General features: G+C 36.1%; 1 protein-coding gene across 20 annotated transcripts in view; it reads right to left on the bottom strand.

The window, feature by feature from the left end:
* Nucleotides 1-15,920, bottom strand: part of NRG1 (neuregulin 1) — a 1,128,445-nt gene that overhangs the window by 29,216 nt on the left and 1,083,309 nt on the right. For 14 of the 20 annotated variants that reach the window (XM_063607166.1, XM_055116444.2, XM_063607167.1 and 11 more), the window contains 2 exons: nt 14,695-14,824; nt 32-90 (listed from right to left, as the gene is read on the bottom strand). In XM_063607166.1, coding sequence (XP_063463236.1) covers nt 32-90; nt 14,695-14,824 — 189 coding nt within the window. Of the gene's footprint in view, nt 1-31; nt 91-688; nt 757-14,690; nt 14,825-15,920 lie in introns of those variants that run through there. The other 6 variants (XM_008956177.4, XM_055116450.2, XM_055116449.2 and 3 more) reach the window with 2 other exon arrangements.

Below are 15,920 nucleotides of genomic sequence, written 5' to 3'. Positions count from 1 at the left end.
TCAGGCAGAGACAGAAAGGGAGTGGACGTACTGTAGAAGCTGGCCATTACGTAGTTTTGGCAGCGATCACCAGTAAACTCATTTGGGCACCTGAGAGAAGAAACAAAAAAACAATGGTAGAAAAACAGAGAAAAAGAGAAGAGGTGAATATATGCTAGAAAGAAGCTCCTTCAGTGTCATTTGACTGAAACTTGGTGAGTTCACCCTCAGGAACTGAATCTTTGCCCTGATCATGGCTTTCAGGCTCTGGCACTTCCCCCAAATGGTTAAAAATTTGGACAGAATGCAGTTCTTAAGTTGGTATGGTGGAAAGATCCCAGCCTTTAAGTGGTTGCCTTCTTTCAAAGGGAACCCCTTAAAATGAAATCTGATGTTTTATTCATCTCAATTTTCCATATGATGGCTTTGGTCACACACGTTGGAAGAAAATGTTTCTCGGTTGGCTTGCCTGCAATAGTTTGTCAGCATCACGGGCCATCGTGACTGGCCATTCTTGTAAATTGATGACTTAGGGACCCACTTTGAGAGACAGTTAAATAAGGTAACACTGAATGGGTTTATGCCTTGAGAGGTTAAGCCATAATTAGAACAAAATGAATCAGTTACGACTGAGCTGTAAAAGCACCAAGTGGTAGTGATTGTTGCTGTAGTTGGGGGAGAAAGCAAATTTCAGATTATTTTAACATACTTTCTTGGTTTTGGACTTTCATGGGCACATTCTCAGTACATCTTGCTCCAGTGAATCCAGGTTGGCACCTAGAGGGCAAAAATGTGGTAAGCAAAAAAAAAATGCTAAAGACACTGAGCTTTCAGACTGGCAATTTTCCTCCTATGGAATATGGAGATTCCTAAAAATGATCTGGTACCAAGCAATATAAAGAAAAGAAAAGACACAACATTTAGAAAACCATGTCCCACGAAAACTGTGGGTTACAGATTTTTGTTGTTGTTTGCTTCAGTCTTCAAATGATTGGTTAACTGAAATTTAACTAGAGTGAAGTTGAAATGTGGAATAAGAGGCAGCATGGCCCGGAGAGCTGTCAATTTCCCTTTGGCATGACCCTATTTGCCACTGATCATTGATTCTCACTATGTTGAAACACTGGTTTTGATAAGCGCTAACATGATTCCATCCCTGTCTCTTATCAATAAATGATCTTGAGCTTTTTCTTTTATATACTTATTTCACTTGTGTATTTATTTCATGGGTGTTTTATGTTACAAGTTAAGTCATTAAACAATAGAAGTCAAGTACTTTCACACTATAATGATTATTGACAAGAAAAACTACATTCCCTGTTTTTTAAAAAGACATTACAAAAAAACTCTTGTTTTTAAGGTTCAAAGATATTAGAAGCAGATTTTTATCAAGACAAATTTCACTTAATTGCATTATCCCAAATCAAAGACAAATACATTTTAAAATTTAGATCAGTTATTCTTACGCAGAATTACTTAATACATGTCATTTTGCATTTAAGGAAAAACTATTTTTAAAACTGTATAAAATTTTTCATGTTATTCACTCACATATATTTAACTATCAAAATTCTAGAATCTTGATACAATATTGTTCTTAAGGTCATGCAATGGGGCTGTGCTTAAATATGGAAGCTCTTTATAATTACCACTTTTTTGTTGTTGTTGTTGCTGTTACTCTAATAACTAAAGCATTTTAAGTAGGATTGATTTTACCAGTACATCCTCTAATAAAAAGGGCCACTGAAAGGTTCTAGGAAGCAATATACTTACAGATAGAAAGACCATCATTTTGAATCCTCAACATCCATCATCATAATTATTATTAATAGTTCATCTATACAGCAACCATCAAGCAAAGAGCCTATCCAAGTTAGCTCTGGTAGCTCATCCCTAGTGATTTTTACACAACCCTTTTCACTACAGAGTAAATAAGAATACATACTATATTTTTGGCATCAAAGAGATATGAACAAAACTGTTCCTTGTTACCAATATAGGGGTAATTTCATTTCCCTTCAAACCAATTCACCAAGTGACTTGGTATATGTAATTCTCCTACTTTATGAAAATGGCCTGCGCGATAAAATACTAGCAGTTTCAGATTTTTTGCCTTGTGAGTATGTGTTTAAGCTTAAACAACAAACATCTTATATTGACACAGCTCTTTCAAAGTCTTGGAAACACCTTCATATAAGTAAACGGATTATTTTTGTTTAGAATATTTTTGCTGCAGGGAATAGAGGAAGAGCTACCTTGAGAAATATGTCAATAAGAAGTATAAGCTTGGCCGGGTGCAGTGGCTCATGCCTGTAATCCTAGCACTTTGGGAGGCTGAGGTGGGAAGATCACAACAAGGTCAGGTGTTTGAGACCAGCCTGGCCAACATGGCGAAACCCTGTCTCTACTAAAAATATGAAAAATAGCTGGGTGTGGTGGCGGGCGCCTGTAATCCCAGCTACTCAGGAGGCTGAGGCAGGAGAATCACTTGAACCCGGGAGGCAGAGGTTGCAGTAAGCTGAGATCGTGCCATTGCACTCCAGCCTGGGAGACAAGAGCAAGACTCTGTCTCAAAAAAAAAAAAAAAAAGAAAAAAAAAGAGGTTGGGTCATTTCTCAAAAAGACGCCATTTCGCATGCTTCAATAAGAATGTCTTCACATTCTTACTGAACGTATATAAGAAAAAACACATGGGAACTTTTTTCATATAACTTATTTGACAAAATTATTTCTGAAGTAAATAGGGTTTTTATTTGTTTCTCTACCAGGACTATAAGTTCATATAGACAAACCCTATAATTAAAGCAGGTGTTTCCAGAATTAATGATGTATTCAGTAATTATCATTCCACCCTGCTTCTTTGAATTCTTGATAAAAGTTAAAATTCTCATATTGAGCACAAGTAATCCATTTGTTTCTTACAAAAGAACATAGTATAAGATATGTGAACACGCTGTGTATGTGTAAGAGAGAGACACACACCACACAATTGCTCAAGGCAGGAAATGCCCTTATGTTAGTAAGAATCATTAAATTAACAAATAGCTAAGGAATCACGAGTTCCTTAAGAGAAGGAAGGCATTTACAAGGAAATTGTCATTAGGCATCTTATAACCAGTTCTGTGATCAGAAGGCACAAGACAACTAGGTAAAGGGAGTCAGAAATCCTACCCAATCAATTTTCTAACTATTATGAATTTCTAACACGATGTTTCCTAGGAAGCTAGCATAAGACGATGGCTTATCTCTATCATAAAATCATACGGAAAACTGGGTGTACTAACACCAGAACTACTTGAGGTATGCAAGTCATTTTTTGGAAATACCAGCTACCTCTCAACCAGAACTATCCTTTTGCTAGTGTTTGTCTTCATTTGGGAGATGAATTTTCTCAGCATTGTTTCTTAGTGTTATAAGACCCTGTTATTACTTAGAACTGACAGCATCAGCATCTCCTAGGAGTGTGCTAGTGTAAACGCAGGCCACAGCCGAGAACTATGGAATAAGAATCTTCATTTTAACAAGATCCCTAAGAGATGTGGATGTAGATTAAAGTTCAAGACGTAAGGTACCCTGAACTGGGAAAAGGGAGGCAAACGCCCTCTCTCGGCACTGTGGTATCTTGCTGTTTGGACATGGACATGCTATTTTGCTTTACGGGGTCTCATTTTCCTCAGTGATAAAATGAAGGAATGTAATTAAGTGATTATCAAAGACCTCTTTTCCCACTAAGGTTCTGGGAAACGATACTTATTCTAACACATGGAATCACTGCTAGAAAACCCCAACATCATTTCTTCTGAATGCATTACCAGTCAGGGACGACAGAACTCAATGACTTCTAAAAATCTTTCTTGATAAAATGGATTTTTAAGACAATTGTTGAGGTAAAACAAACTGCAAGTGCCTAAGCAACTCAAGTGTTCAGCAACAAAAGGATGTAGCCTTCAGAGACATCTAAATTTGTTGCTAAATGAGATGGAAGGGAAAAGCAGAAACTGAGATAGTTTCTGCATAAGCAAACTGCACACTGCATTGATTGTGTAGAGAAAGCACATGCAAATGAAAACCCAGTTGATCTATAAGCTCTGTGAAATTCTGTGGAATTACTTCTAACAGACTAGGGAGACTGGCTTCTGATACATTTCTATTATCAACATTGTATGTTAAACATTCAATCCATCACTTTCCTGGAAGATAAGAATAACAGTAAATCAAACCTGAGTTTGAACAATAAGCTTTGGCATGAGTTTGAGCAAATTCCAAGAATTTTATGTCTGAGAACAATCTAAGTATCTGAATAACAAGTACTTGTTGTAGCTTTAAATATATATACATATGTGTGTGTGTGTGTGTGTGTGTGTGTATGTATATACCATTCGTTTCATTAATCAGATTAGAAGATGGAAATCAGGGTTTTTAAAAATTTTAGTATTTGCTCTTAACATGATCATGTTTGTTCTATATTTGTTATTAATGGGGTGAAAATTCACAGTTTTTTCTGAACTTAGGCATCACTCTTTCCCTGTCCTCCACCTCCCCATCACCCACTTCTATGCTCTGGGGAGAATTCTCTCCTTGCCTTTTGTATTGCACCCTATCCTGACCTCTTTCACTGCACTTATCTGTATTGTGATGATCTGTGACACACTGATCACATTCTGTCAGACAATGATCACATTCTGATCATTTTGTATCTCTAATGCCTAGCACAATGCCTGGCTCATAATAGGCTCTCACAAAATGTCCGTGAAAATGAACTTAAGATCAGACCACAGCGTCCGTATCTGATCAACAATTGTATCAAAGGAGACTTTCAGGCCAGGTGTGGTGGCTAAGACCCGTAATCCCAGCACTTTGGGAAGCCAAGGTGGGCTGATCACTTGAGGCCAGGAGTTCAGGACCAGCCTGGCCAACATGGTGAATGGCTCTATCAAAAATACAAAAACTGGTTGGGCGTGGTGGTGGGCGCCTGTAATCCCAGCTACTTGGGAGGCTGAGGCAGGAGAATCGCTTGAACCCGGAAGGTGGAGGTTGTAGTGAGCAGAGACCGCAACACTACACACTGGCCTGGGTGACAGAACGAGACTCCATCTCAAAAAAAAAAAAAAAAAAAAAAGGAAGATTGTCATACAGTTAATTGATTTGCAAGCACAGGTCAATCTTGAACATCTGTCTGTTATAGTTTATGATACACTCTCCTCTGTGGACTCCCAGATAATTTTTTTTATTTTTTGAGACGGAGTCTCGCTCTGTCACCCAGGCTGGAGTACAGTGGCAAGATCTCAGCTCATTGCAATCTCTACCTCCCAGATTCAAGCAATTCTCCTGCCTCAGTCTCCCCAGTAGCTGAGATTACAGGCATGCACCACCATGCCCAGCTAATTTTTGTATTTTCAGTAGAGACGGGGTTTTGCCATGTTGGTCAGGCTGGTCTCAAACTCCTAAACCTCAGGTGATCCACCCGCCTTGACCTCGCAAAGTGCTGGGATTACAGGCATGAGCTGCTGTGCCTGCCCTCGAATAATTTTTACAGAAATTCCCAGTATCCTTCTCACAGTCTCCCTCCCTCCAATAAAATCCTTTAACATCATGTTTGCAATTTGGAAAAGATTCTTTGATTCTTTAAAAGTAAGTCTGTTATCTTGAATTCAAATACTATTAGTGAAATACCAGTTTACTTCAGATTCAATAAAGCAGTGCATTCTACTAACCAAACTTCTGCCCAGCACCAGTATAATAAAAACTGTGGTTAATAATAACTTCAATATACTGTTAATATCCTGATATGCTTACTATGTAATCAACCATAGATGTATGTATTTTGAAATAAATTTAATGCTTGGTGTATTTTTTATATTCCAATTGAATAAATTATTTTCCATTTTTTCTTGGTGGAGATTCTAGACGTTTTTAAAGATATTCACGGACCCCAAGAAACTTCTAGTTAGGGTTGGCTAATTTTATAAACCACACATTTATGGTCAATTTATAAACCATCCTTAGACATCCTTTCTCTTCTCAGCTTCATTTTCATCAAACCCTCCCTTGATCAGGAACAAGAGGAAGAAAAAAAAAATACAGCTGATATTTCCTCTCTCTCTAGTCATCATTCCACAGTGAAATATTTGGACAATTTAAAAAATACCTTGTCGAAAAATGAAAAGTCCCTATTATCTGTCTGCTTTTCCTCAATACTAGCTGTGGTATTTGAAATTATTTGATGTCTATGTTTACAAATATTAAATGATAGAAATATCAACAAATCTCTATCAAGGAATATTGGTGAGAGAGTATCAGACACCAAAGGCTTTGCTCTCTCTCTGTGTAAACTCGAGGTGGCAGTGTCTACGCCAGCTCCAACTGTGCTGGTCTGTTTTCCTACAGTATCGTGTTGCAAACACTGACTTTTCTCACCTCTTAGCCAGCTCAGCATTCTGCCCAGAACTCGCCCACTCACTGGCTGAGTATCTGTGTTGTAGATTATTCTTTCCCAAATGTATTGTTACTATTAGTCTGCATTTTTCCAAGATGAACCTCATTCTGTTATCTACCTTTAAGTGAAGTTTCTTGAGGTTTGCATATGCTTTTCTAATTTGTGTTTTAGCGTTCTTTCTAGCATCATCTGCAAAAGACATTTATTTCCCCAAGGGAATGCCCTCTTTAACATCATTAAAGAAAATATTAAATATAAAATGTTTCCTTCAGATCCAACCTACATCTCACCACCACTGTTCAGACAGTATATATCCTCCATTTTCTTTTTAATGACAATCTGGGGACTAGTTTCCAATCCATGAGATAAGAGGATACATAGAGTGGCCACACTAGACTCATGGGTAAATGCTGAGAAAAAAACCAAACCAAACCAAACCTAACTTGTCCTGCCTTTTCAAATGTTGTTTTTCAATGTCCAGGACATACAATCCCAATAATGAGGGTGGCAGTGTTTGTGAATTAACTTCTTGTTTGAACCTTGGTGCCCTTCCTAAATCTCTGTTTGCACAGCTTGCTCTGAAATGCTCATCTGCAGAAAGACTAAAACCCTTGCCCATGTTTACTCTACATGATGAATCCTTAAGTTGGGGGTCAAACAATTTCATCGGATGTGGGATCAATCTACATCCCATACATCTCCACGTCATTGTGACACAATGACATATCGACTGCTAATTTGTGGTTTGGTTTTCCTCTCTTGAGGAAGTTTCCCTGTCTCGTCAAACAGCTTAGGGGTTCTGAGGGGCTTTATAGCCTTATCCACTTCACCAGCCTCATTCTGTGATAAAACATCTAAATATTCACTTTTTCCTTAAATCATTCAATATAAATATTTCAAAATTGTGTATTCGTTTTCCTGTAAATTGACAATTTGTACTTGTATACATTTATGGGGTAGAAAATGATGTTATGATTTATGAATACAACATGGAATAATTAAATCAATCTAGCTAAAATATTCATCCACTATTCACAATAGCCAAGTTATAAAATCCACTATTCACAATAGCCAAGTTATAAAAAATCTACTATTCACAATAGCCAACTTATAAAATCAACTTAAGTGTTCACCAACAGATGAATGGATTAAGAAAATGTGGTATATATACACAATGAAATATTTTAAATTGACTCTATATACATCTCAAGAGTATGACTGCATACTCTTTTTTTATTCTTTTTTCCACAGAGCAGAGTCAGCCTCTGACTAGGTCTTTCATTGTACATTCCCTTAGCTCAATTAATATCCTTCATAGCACTTGGCAAACCTGTGATTTATAATTCAATTAATTACATGAAACATGATTGTTACTTGCAGTAGCCTACAGACTCCATCAGGCAAAGACCAGTATGGTTTTGTTCACTACTTTGTCCGTAGCATGAGCACAGAGCCTGTCTCATATGAGTTCAATAAATGTACATGGCTGCTCAACTGATTTTTATAAGTGAGGAACGAAGCTATTCAGAACACTTAGTCAATGCACCTGATTTTAGGTAAAACTACACCTAAACTGAATCCTATAAAAACTAAAGAATTTTCTTCAACTCTACCTCAGTGAGTTAAAAGTCTAAATGAGTTAATAAATTCCTCATAAGCACATAGTAGGATTCTAGATATATGAGGACATGAAAGAAATAGAGGACACAGTCGTCTGAAGAGCGCACTATCTAGATCCACATGAGTCCCACCACTTGCTCTCACAAATGCTGTCTATATCTGTTAAATGTTACAATATTCGAGAACAGAGAAGTACCACAGGCAAGTGTAACACTGATTCTAAAGAAAGAACTCTCCTAGGCTGGTATTGGTGTTAGCAGCAATACTACAAATACAACAAATACTACAAATACAACGAAAGTGTGTTCTTATAGACTGGAAGTTCTAACCCAGTCCTGTTTATTTTTTCCAAATTTCTCTTTCTGCAGCCATGATGATGAGACTGCAGGACACAACTGTGAGTTTGTACCGTTGCCCCCTTGTTTAATTGTATTAATCCAGCTACTAATACATATTATAAAAGTTACTATCATCAGCATCATTATGTCAGTATTTTATAAAATGTTAACCTTAGCTAGTGCCTTTGATGTCTTTGACTTTCTCTTCCCATCTTACTTAGTCCCCAGACTTCTTCTAGCCTGTAAGGAAGACTCGCTTCCCTAAACATCTGCTATGTCTATGGTGCCACTCTCCTGCTCCAGATGTTACTATGGCTCCCTGTTAGCTATTACAATACCCAAAGTCCTCTGCCTGACCTTCAGAGGTCATTAAGTGGCTCCACTGTTTAACTTAGTTCTTTTATTTTGTTCATTTGTTTGCTTTACTTCCTAGAATTAAGCTGCATGTTACCGTGTCTCAGAGAAAGAATTCCTACAACCACAATGCCTTCCTGGTATAAAGGAAAGACTCTATAAATGATGATTATATTTAAAAAGTCTTCTCTAACTTATTTCAGTCTTTTCTTTCCCTTCTTTAAATTTGTATTACCTTAATAGTCAGCATTGTACCATTTGGCATATATTCACTCATTGATTTTCTATTTTAGCAATTTCATTTTCTTTAACAGACTGAGTTCCCAGAGATCAGACACCATTCCTTATATTTTCTCTGTGTTTTAAAAAATGCCTGGCGAATAGCTGTTCTATAAACAAATGTTAATCCATTTATGCTTAGTGTTCCATTATTGGGACGCTAAGCCTGTGGGAGATTTTAATATCCTACTGCTCAAGGTCATTGCCAAGGTCTGACTGCAAAAATTAAAAAAATTGCGACCTCAGGCATAATTTGATAAATATTTCATTTACATTATATATATTATCAAATACGTTGGATAAATATTTCATCTATCAAACTTAATGTATTATATTTGCTGTGATTTTGTCTCCCATAGTTATGTTTTTCATACCTGTCTCTTATAATAATGTATAATATAATAAGGCCCTACATGGCTTCATAAACATTCATTATACAAAATTATAAAAGTCTATGTTTACAGATACCTTCCATCTTTCCAAATTTAGTTTGTTTTTTGTTGTTTTTGCATTATAAGGAAGCTAATGATCAGAAATATTAAACGATCTGTCAAAGAAAAGTTATAAAGATAGTTGGTGGTCCCAACAAACCACATAAAACTGCTACTCTTAAGTAAAATAAAGAATTAGAAATTAAACATGGGCCAGGCATGGTGGCTCATGCCTGTAATCCCAGCACTTTGGGAGGCCAAGGCAGGTGGATCACCTGAAGTCAGGAGTTTGAGGCCAGCCTGACCAACGTGGTGAAACCCTGTCTCTACTAAACACAAAAAATCAGCTGGGCATGGTGGTGCATGTCTGTAATCCCAGCTACTTGGGAGGCTGAAGCAGGAGAATCGCTTGAACCTGGGAGGCAGAGGTTTCAGTGAGCTGGGACTGCACCATTGCACTCCAGCCTGGGCAACAAGAGCATGAAACTCCATCTCAAAAAAAAAAAAAAAAAAAAAAAAAAAAAAAAAAAAAAAAATTAAACATGATAACACAGTCTGTTAAAACAGGTGTATATATTTTTCCAATGTCTACTGAGAGAATGTAATACTACCATTTACTTTTTATTATAAGGAAAAATAAATTTTGCTTCCCCAGAGTTAAAAGTACTTTAGCAGAAATGAACTCATTTAATTTCACTGACTCCCTGGGAAGAAATTTGGAGAACATATTAACTTCATGTTATAAATAAATATATTGTCCAGAGAGTTGAAGTGAAAGGACATAAGACTGTTCACCAAAATTGGTAGTTTAAAACTCTAATACCCTCCAGATGAAGGCACATCTGTCCACTGGACAACATGTTGGACTTATAAGCACAGCCTGATATAAAATAATTTTTAGATTAAAAAAAATCACATCAACATCTTCCAAAGTAGTTCTCCACTGAAACTGTTCAGAAGAACAGATACACAAGAACAGAGAAAAGATGCAAGAGGAAATCTGGATAATTTCATGTTTGATTTCATGTGTCTTGTTTCTTTGAACCACAGGACTACATAAAGCATCAGAGGGTACAAAATGGAATGATTCTTTTCTCATCTTTATATAATCTGGAATAGTAACTATTTTTTTCCACAGAATAAATTTTAAATTACTGTAGAGAAAAAAAATATAAAAGATGAGAACTACCACTGAAATTCCCACACAGTCCCCAGGAGGAGGTCCAAGCAATCCGGAAACCTCTCCTCAGAGAAGTTTTTCACTGTTAATATGTTTAATCCATTCGAAACACCTTGTTCTAAGCAGAGAGACAAAAGAGATTTGCTGTAACATCTTCTACTTCAACTCCCAAGAAGACAACAGCAGATTAGGTGACCAGAGAGACTACTTGGAAACTTCCATGCTTGTGGTGTTTCTGAGTCATGTCTTTAGTCAGGGATAAAGCTGATTTTCAATGATGTGGCTCATGCTTCAGCAATGCTTAGCTCTAGACAGATAGACCATATGGAAACTATGAACTGGCTTCATAGACAGGACCATGATGAGCCAATGCAATATTTTTATGTCTTCTGTTTCTATTCAAGTGGTCTAGCGAACAGTGTATTATCATAAGACCTAGTATATTATGTCTTTGTTTAAATTCTGACTAGTGATTATTTTTAATGCTATAGATATTTTACATACAGGATTTTAAAAAATAAAAACAGTTTCATGTAACGAGAAAGGTTTGAAATATTTTAGATGTAAAATATACTCTCCAATTCTTCCCTCAAGGTTCTGGCTTGCTTTAATATGTGAATAAAGTCACCATCTCAAAGGAGGGGGAAGTTATCAAAATCATAGATGTCAAAGATTTTCTTTCTGATAAGATCCAGTAATAATTTAAATCACTTACCTAAAAGATCCTAATTACAAAAAAAAAAAAGGTGTAATTTCTTAGAACTAGAAGGCAAGAATGATCCACTAGACAATTAGCTCAGAGGATGGCTTGGGGCTTTAATAATTATCAGAAGAGTAACAAATGTTTCACTTCAAGATTTTTAAAATATAGCACATTTTTACTACTGGATTAGGCTTAAGATTTAATGAGAAACTGTGTTGAGTGAAGAAAAATTGCAGTTGTTGGCACAATATTAAAATGAAAAAACTGAACAGCACTTACACGAATGCATGTTTTGTATTGGACGTGGGAGGGCTAAATAATAGCTGAAATTAATATGTGGAAAAGAACTGCCCTGGTTCCTTAGAGGTATGCAGAAACTATCGTATGTACTCACTCAGCTTGTAAATCTTTGCAAAGTGATGATGAAAAATGATCATATTTCATTACTATAATTAAAATATAGTGGTCTCAGATGCTTTTCTGAAGAAGTAAAAATATGAGACATAGATAATATGGGTACACTGTTTAAAAAGGAGAAGAATTTAAGGACCTATAATTTAAATGCTTTTTCAAGGAGATTTATTAAAATACAATTACACTGTATGCTTAAGATTAGGAAAAAATAACAAGGCTTCCCCATATAACAAATGAACCTCATATTTTATAGATTACAATTCTCAGCTTCTGGCATTTTCTATTTTGATCAGAGAAAACCTTACAAACTAAAAACCCGGTTCATCCCAATTTGCTATGATAAATATGGGGATGTCTCATATTTGTGCTGTATTCACAGCAAGTCAGCAGAACTAAAGACTAAATCAGACAGATTTTTATTCTGCTGCAAGCATATAGATTTGAATATTTTAGTGACCAAGAAGTGAATCTCTAAGATTATTTTTTAAACAATAAACATAGTCGTATGAGATAATTCAGATCTAAAAGGAATGATCTTTTCTACATACTGTTTTTTTAATTTTTTATTCTATTTATTCATTTTTTTTTGACAGCCTTACTCTGTCACCAGGGCTGGAGTGCAGTGGCGTGATCTTAACTCACTGCAGACTCAACTTTCCGGGCTCAAGTGATCCTCCCACCTTGGCCTCCCGAATAGTTGGGACTACAGGTGCATACCACCATGCCTGGCTAATTATTTTTCTGTATTTTTTGTAGCAATGGTGTTTTGCTACATTGTCCAGGTTGGTCTCCAACTCCTGGGCTCAAGAGATCCATCTGCCTCGGCCTCTTAAAGTTTTGAGATTACAGGCATGCACCTGGCCTCATACTCGTATTTCATCTTGCTTTAATATTTTTGCAAGACTTTTACCTATCATTTCACTTTGGCTTATAAAAATTATTTATTTCCGTGAAAGAGATGTTTAGTAATTGAGATTAGAATTTTACTGTTCTGGCTCTAAGTCTTTTATTCACTCTAACAGATTATATTTACTTTTACAAATTGTCTGTCTTTGATAAAATCAGCTATACAACCACCAACACTTGTCTTGTCTTGGCACTGTATCTACTTTTTTCAAAGAAGAGCTTTAGAGTGCAACAAAGGAGAAGTTCTGGAAGGTGCTTGTTCAGAGCCATGAGGTCCCATCAGGCACGCTACAGACACGCCCAATCTACCACAGCTCAGAGAGCAGCAAAACATGGCCTACAAAATGGTATTTTCGATCGTTGCTTTTTTTGTCTTTAAAACATATGTTTTTTAAGATGCACTTCCTTACTTATAAATATAATTAAGATTTTATTAGAATTGGCATCTAAATATTTATATAGTATTTCTGTGATGTAAAAGGGACAAGGCCTTGTTGACTATTTCTGGTGCCTTTTTCATTTTGCTAATTGCTCCTATCAGTTCAATTGCCTCTCTAACAGACTTGTTCTTCCTTGTCAAGATTTAAGTCACACACCAATATTCTAGCAGAAAACAATTTTTGTGACAAAATGGTTTTCCCTCCTTTAGAACAAGCATTGCTGCTTTAGAATAATGTCCCCACTGCATGTTTTTGCTGGGGACTGCTGGCAAAATTTATTAGATGTTCTACATCACATTTTTTAAGGAACGACTTTTAAAATACCTTGCTTTTGGGATATAGCTGTTCGTGAAGAGCAAAACAAAGGTGTATTTTCATCATTTCAATAAAACATTAAATATATTTTTATGCCCACATCAAATTTTAAGTCCATATACCGTATGTAGACTAAATATCAACAGTAAACTTAAAATGCATGGCAAAATAAACATACTTTTTAATGAGTCCTATTAGTTTTTACTACAAGGTTTAAATATTTAATGTACTGATACTATCACTATCTTATGCTGCCTGTTGAGAGAGAATAAATTGGATACTTCTCTATTTTTATTTTTTTTTTATTTTTTGGGACGGAGCCTCGCTCTGTCACCCAGGCTGGAGTGCAGTGGTGCAATCTCGGCTCACTGCAAGCTCCACCTCCCAGGTTCACGCCATTCTCCTGCCTCAGCCTCCCGAGTAGCTGGGACTACAGGCGTGTGCCACCACGCCCAGCTAATTTTTTTTGTATTTTTAGTAGAGACGGGGTTTCACGGTGTTAGCCAGGATGGTCTCGATCTCCTGACCTCGTGATCTGCCCGCCTTGGCCTCCCAAAGTGCTGGGATTACAGGTGTGAGCCACTGTGCCCAGGCCTAAATTGGATACTTCTTAATGGTGCATCAACTCCTTCAGGTCATTGGAAAGACAGTGCTATTCTAGATATATCTATAGACAAATGAAAGAACACTGCTGTCACCCACAGGGATGCTACATACAATGTATTTCCAAATATATGCAATTTACTTTTTTCTCTTTTTTTACTAGCAATATAAAACTAAACTCCATTTAAAAAATAGTTATGCAACAGTAAGACAATCCCAAGTGTAATAGATATATGTCAGTAAATAATCTTCTGCCCTTCTGCTTCTTTTTGTTGTCTTATTCATTTGGCAGGTGATCACTGGGATAAGAAAGCAACATTATCTTACAGCTTAATTCATACATTGGATGTAGAAGTAGATACCAAAAGTTATAGGCCTCTGTGATATCTGCACATCTTTTCTGAATAACAACAAGAAAAACCACAAGGAAAGCAACACTATAAATAACATGGCAAAAAACAAAAACAAAAACAAAAAACACCTCACACACATTGAAAAGAGCAAAAAACAATTCTGCATATGACAGAGGAGTGATGACGAATGGTGCGAATGTTTTAAAACACTCTACATACAAAACAGCATTATTCAACATGACGCAACAAAATTGGAAAAAAAGCAACAATACATCATGAGACATAGAATCATCTGAAACAAGGAGTTATAGACATAAGCCACACACAGGATTTCTTTTCTTACTTGCACAAGTATCTCGAGGGGTTTGAAAGGTCTTTCACCATGAAGCACTCCCCTCCATTCACACAGAAAGTTTTCTCCTTCTCCGCACATTTTACAAGATGGCTTGTCCCAGTGGTGGATGTAGATGTAGCTGAAGAGGAGAGAAAGGAGAAAGGTTAACATTGACTTTTTTTTCCCCTTCTAAACAGCCTTTAATCTTAAATTATCCTAAAAGGAAGAGTTCATATAAGGTACAGATTTCACTAAACTTGCAGACCTTACAAACAATAGCAGAGAAGTTAAGCTGTTTGTGGTCTCACTACATAGAATCAAATTATAAAAGAGAGAATTATAGAGTTAACTAATTTTACTATAACTAAATAGGAAAAGAGGCTCAACATTTTTTAACCAATATTTTATCTTCCAGGTAGTTGGAAAAGAGAAGCTCTATTGTCATTAAGCAAAATACATTTCTCAGGAAGGTTCAAGGTAATGGTATAAAGTCATGACAGTGCAGCTCAATTTAGACATCTATTTTTAATGGCAATCAATTGATAAAATTATTTATTTTTGAAATGTTTTACATGCCTATTGACTTTACATTTTTTAGACATGATGTATATATTGAAAAAGAAACACAAGTTGGCTTATTTGTTCCAAATGAAAACATTATAGATTATTAGTCAGATACATATCAACATGCAGATTAGAAGCCATTCTCTTCTAAATTTCTTTTCTACTCTAATTTCTTAGAGGAACATGGTTGAATGTCCAAACGCCATCATACTTTTAAGGAAATGGAAAGAGTCTAATATCACTGTAAATGTAGACTAAAGCACTACAAAATATCTCCATTTAGAATGAGAGGTAGAAATAAGTTTCAAGTTTGGTTTGCAACACCTTCATATAATGAACTTAATATTCACTTGTCAAACTTCATGTTACATGAAAGTGGGTGCATGAATTATACAAAGCCAAAGCTCTCAGCCCCAGGCCACCAGGGCATTTAGTACCAGGATGTTTCTTCTCATATCATTGGGAACACCATGGGCAATACTCAGTCCCAACCAAAAATAGTCTAATATACACAATGTTTATCAATGATATTTTCAGGATGAAAAGCAAATCCAGTATATCAAGCCAGTACAGATTCTGTATACTCTTTTAGGAAAAAAAAAAAAATCCATCTTTAGAGGCAATTTTTTGTCTTGTCTACTGATACATTCTTATGAATTTTTAATTCCTTT

Source organism: Pan paniscus, chromosome 7 (genome assembly GCF_029289425.2).
Source record: "Pan paniscus chromosome 7, NHGRI_mPanPan1-v2.0_pri, whole genome shotgun sequence".
NCBI classification, from domain to species: Eukaryota; Metazoa; Chordata; class Mammalia; order Primates; family Hominidae; genus Pan; species Pan paniscus.
The sequence above is the reverse complement of the archived record's forward strand: the minus strand, read 5'-3'. Positions and strand labels throughout refer to the sequence as shown.